Source organism: Solanum lycopersicum, chromosome 8 (genome assembly GCF_036512215.1).
Source record: "Solanum lycopersicum chromosome 8, SLM_r2.1".
Lineage (NCBI taxonomy): Eukaryota > Viridiplantae > Streptophyta > Magnoliopsida > Solanales > Solanaceae > Solanum > Solanum lycopersicum.
In genome coordinates this window covers 40,273,835-40,278,020 of record NC_090807.1, presented here as the reverse complement: position 1 = coordinate 40,278,020, position 4,186 = coordinate 40,273,835, and the positions used below count along the sequence as shown (strand labels likewise).

The 4,186-nt window shown below is 40.4% G+C and overlaps 1 protein-coding gene across 1 annotated transcript; it reads right to left on the bottom strand.

Moving 5' to 3' along the window:
• Positions 1-2,861: 2,861 nt before the first annotated feature.
• On the bottom strand, positions 2,862-3,317 carry LOC138337944 (uncharacterized). The gene has a single exon (XM_069288390.1). The coding sequence runs from the start codon at positions 3,315-3,317 to the stop codon at positions 2,862-2,864; it is 456 nt and encodes a 151-aa protein (XP_069144491.1).
• Positions 3,318-4,186: the final 869 nt, after the last annotated feature.

The window sequence follows — 4,186 nt, the reverse complement described above, 5'->3', positions numbered from 1 at the left end:
GAGCGGATTTAGTCAATTGATCCACAACCACCCATATGGAATCATAAATTTTGGGTCCGGGGTAAACCTACTACAAAGTCCATGTTGATGTCTTCCCACTTCCAAGTTGAAATTTGGATCTCTTGTAGTACGCCACCCGGCTTTAGGTGTTCGACCTTTACTTGTTTGCAATTCAGACACTTAGAGACAAATTCCGCTATGTCCCTTTTTAGACCTTCCCACCAATATATTTCCCTTAGGTCATGGTACATTTTTGTCGACCCCGGATGAATTGAGTAGCGGGACCCATGTGCTTTTTCTAAGATCTAAACCCTCAACCCATCTACATCGGGAACACATAATCTTCTTGGTACTTTAACATACCATACCCCTAGGGAGAATGATTCATTCAACTTACCAAGGACCGATTCTTTCATCTCCATCAAGGCTAAATCAAGGTGTTGTTTGGACTTCACCTCAACCACAAAAGATGACTCGTAGTTATGATGAACTATGGCACCCCTATTCGGAGCACTCTCCAACCTCACCCCCAACCTAGCCAACCAATATACTTCCCTTGCTAGGTCCTTTTTGTCTTCATCAAGATGGGATACACTACCCATAGTCATCCATCTTAGGGCATCTGCAACTACATTAGCCTTTTCGGGGTGATAAAGGATACTCATATCATAATCTTTCAACAACTAAAGCCACCTTCTTTGTCGGAGATTTAACTCCTTTTGGGTAAACACATATTGGAGACTCTTATGATCGGTAAAAACATCCACATGAACCTCATACAAATAATGCCTCCAAATTTCCAAAGCAAACACCACGTCTGCTAATTCAACGTCATAAGTGGGGTAATTCCTCTCATGTACCTTTATTTGCCAAGAGGCATAAGCTATCACCTTCCCGTTTTGCGTAAGCACACACCCCAAACCCACTCGGGATACGCCACAATACACCACACAACCCTTTATACCTTCTGGTAAGTTCAACACCCAAGTGGAAGTAAGCTTATTTTTCAACAATTGGAAGCTCTTGTCTCATGACTCCGACCACTCAAACTTTTTACTCTTTTGGGTCAAATAGTCAAAGGAGACGCAATTGACATGAAACATCCAATTTTCACCGCTTCCGTTTTCCTTGGATCTACTTCAACTCCCTCACTAGAAATATGTGCCTAAGAAAAGCAACCCATCTCAACCAAAACTCACACTTACTATATTTGGCATACAATTGATGTTCTTTAAGGGTTTGCAACACTACCCTCAAATTATGATCATCCTCATTCTTTGAGTATACCAAGATATCGTCAATGAAGACAACGAAAAATGAATCTAGGTAATTTTGAAATACTCTATTCATTAGGTCCATAAATGTCGCCAGAGCATTAGTGAGATCGAAATACATGACCAAGAACTCATAATGCCCATACCTACTCCAAAAGGCCGTCTTTGGTACATCCTTCCCTCTCACCCTGAGTTGATGATACCCCGACCTGAAGTCTGTATTTGAAAAGTAACTCGCCCCTTGGAGTTGGTCAAATAAGTCATCAATCTGAGGGAGAGGGTACTTATTCTTAATAGTGACCTTGTTGAGATGGCGGTAGTCAATACATATTCTCAAAGACCCATCCTTCTTTCTGACAAGTAACACCGGAGCACCCCATGAAGATATACTAGGCTTTATAAAGACTTTGTCAAGCAAATCATTGAGTTGAGCCTTCAAATATTTCAATTCGGCCGGAGCCATCCAATATGGAGGGATTGAAATGGGATTTTTTTATGGTAGCAAATTGATACCAAAATCAATTTTCCATTCGGGAGGAATAACGGGAAGGTCATTAGGTAAAAACCTCTAAAAATTCATTCACTACGGGGACCGACTCAATAGGAGTAATTTTGGAATCCAAATCTTGGACTCTTACAATGTGATAGAGACAACCCTTGGAGATCATTTACATGCTTTTAGACAAGATAAGATGCGACCTCTAGGAATAGAATTTTCCCCTTCCACTCAACAACGGGTTTATTTGGGAAGTTAAACTTCACCACTCTTGTCCTACAATCAATGGATGCAAAACATGCATGCAACCAATCCATACCCAATATAATATTAAAATCAAGCATATCGAGTTCTATTATATCGACATAAGAGACTCTATTGGGCAATGAAATAGGACAATTTTGATAGACTCTTTTAGCAACAACCGACTCTCCCAGCGGAGTAGACACTAGAAAAGGCTCATGCAAAATATCGGGTAACACATCAAACTTTTTAGCTACTAGTGGTGTAAGAAAGGATAAAGTAGCACCCGAATTAAGTAAAGCATACACATCAAGAGTAAATATTTTTAACATACCGCTCACCACGTCGGGAGAGGTCTCTTGCTCAACCCTAGATCGGAGAGCATAGAAGCGGTTCTTCTTTGGAGCATAACTACAACCACTTTCTTTAGCTTGGCCACTACCCTTGTCTTGACTCTTCAAGTCTGGACAATCTCTCATTTTGTGACCACTCTTGCCACAACTAAAGCAATTATACATCTCCTTAAGGCACTCACCATAGTTCTTTTTACCACACTTTCCATAATTTGGCTTCTCCTTTGGTTAATTAGAACGTTCTCCCTTCTTAAATTTAGGGTTAGGCACCCTATCACCACTAGCTCTTGCGAATTTGGTAGGAACTTGATTTGAACCCCGCTTCTTTAATTTAGGCTTATCTTGTATCCCAAACCTATTCTTTGAGGAGCCTCCATCAAATGACCTATCCCTCTTAGAATCTCTAATCTTTCTCTTGGCTCTTGCCTCCTCAACCCTTCTTGCATAGACCATAAGATGGGAAATGTTCATGTTGTCATGTAGAATGGCCGATTGTTACTCCTCTTGTAAGTCCTCCGGCACCCCCGTCACAAAATGGCTCATTTGGTCTCTAGGATCGGAGACTAAAGAAGGAGCATATTTGCAAAACTTAACAAATTCCAAAGAATACCCATGAATACTCTTCCCTCCTTGGCGAAGATTGATGAACTCCATCACCTTCTCCTCACTCATCTCTCTAGGGAAAAACCGATCTAGAAAAGCCGCCTTAAAGATAACCCAAGTCACAAGACCACCCCTCAACAACCGATTGTCCCTCCATTGCACATACCAAGTTTGAGCCACATCCTTGAGTTGATATGAGGCCAACTCGGCCTTCTCACTTAAAGTCACCCTTATAACATAAAGTGCTTTGTAGACCTCATCAAGGAATTCTTGGGGGTCTTCATCAACCTTAGACCCATAGAAAGTAGTAGGGTACATCTCAGTGAAGTCCCGTAGATGGAAAGCCATGTAGTGACTTGTTGATGAGGACGAGGAGAAACATCCCGATTGTCTTGAGTCGTCATAGCTTGGACTTGAACCGTTGCAGCTTGTGCTTGTGTAGTCATGGCTTGGTCCATTTGAACAAGAATAGCCCTAATCTCCACCTCTGTGTAGGTATAGGGTTAGTCAGGGCTTGATCATCATTAGCATTCTCCTCAAGTGAAGGAACTTTCTCATCATGGGAAGGAGCTGTCGCATCAGCAACTTCTTCCTCAAGTCTTCGATCCACATTCCTTCGAGGGTTAGATGCAAAAGCACACTATAATTATACTCTATTGGCACGATATAAGATTTCTAAGAAAGAGTGATTTCTAAGCATCATATAGGGTCCTACTCATAAGTGTGGCGCGCTTTACATTTATGAATACAAACCTACATAGACATGGTAGAGAGAGAAACATAACTCAATGGTATTCAACTTCATGCTTTTATACCAAGTTTGTCACATCCGGGTTTACCCCCTAGATGTAACTGGCGTCTTCATCCTTTTAATGACTAAGACTAGCCACTAATTTCATGTCATACATTCATAGGTTGAAAATGCGGAAAAATTTAAAACTTTTATTCTCTCTACTTGGAAGTTTACATAGACCTCTACATACACATAATATATATTCATATCGAGTATACATAGACCTTTCATATAGGAAGGTTACATAGCCTTATACTTTTATTGCACATATATATAAAAATATAGAAATAGTCTCAATGATTGTCTCATCTCATACCATCTAAACGGATGTCATAATATGGGCATAACCCTTACATCAATTCAACAAGACCATGTATAGGTCATACAAAAGTACAATATTCAAATGACAAGGAAAGAAATGATA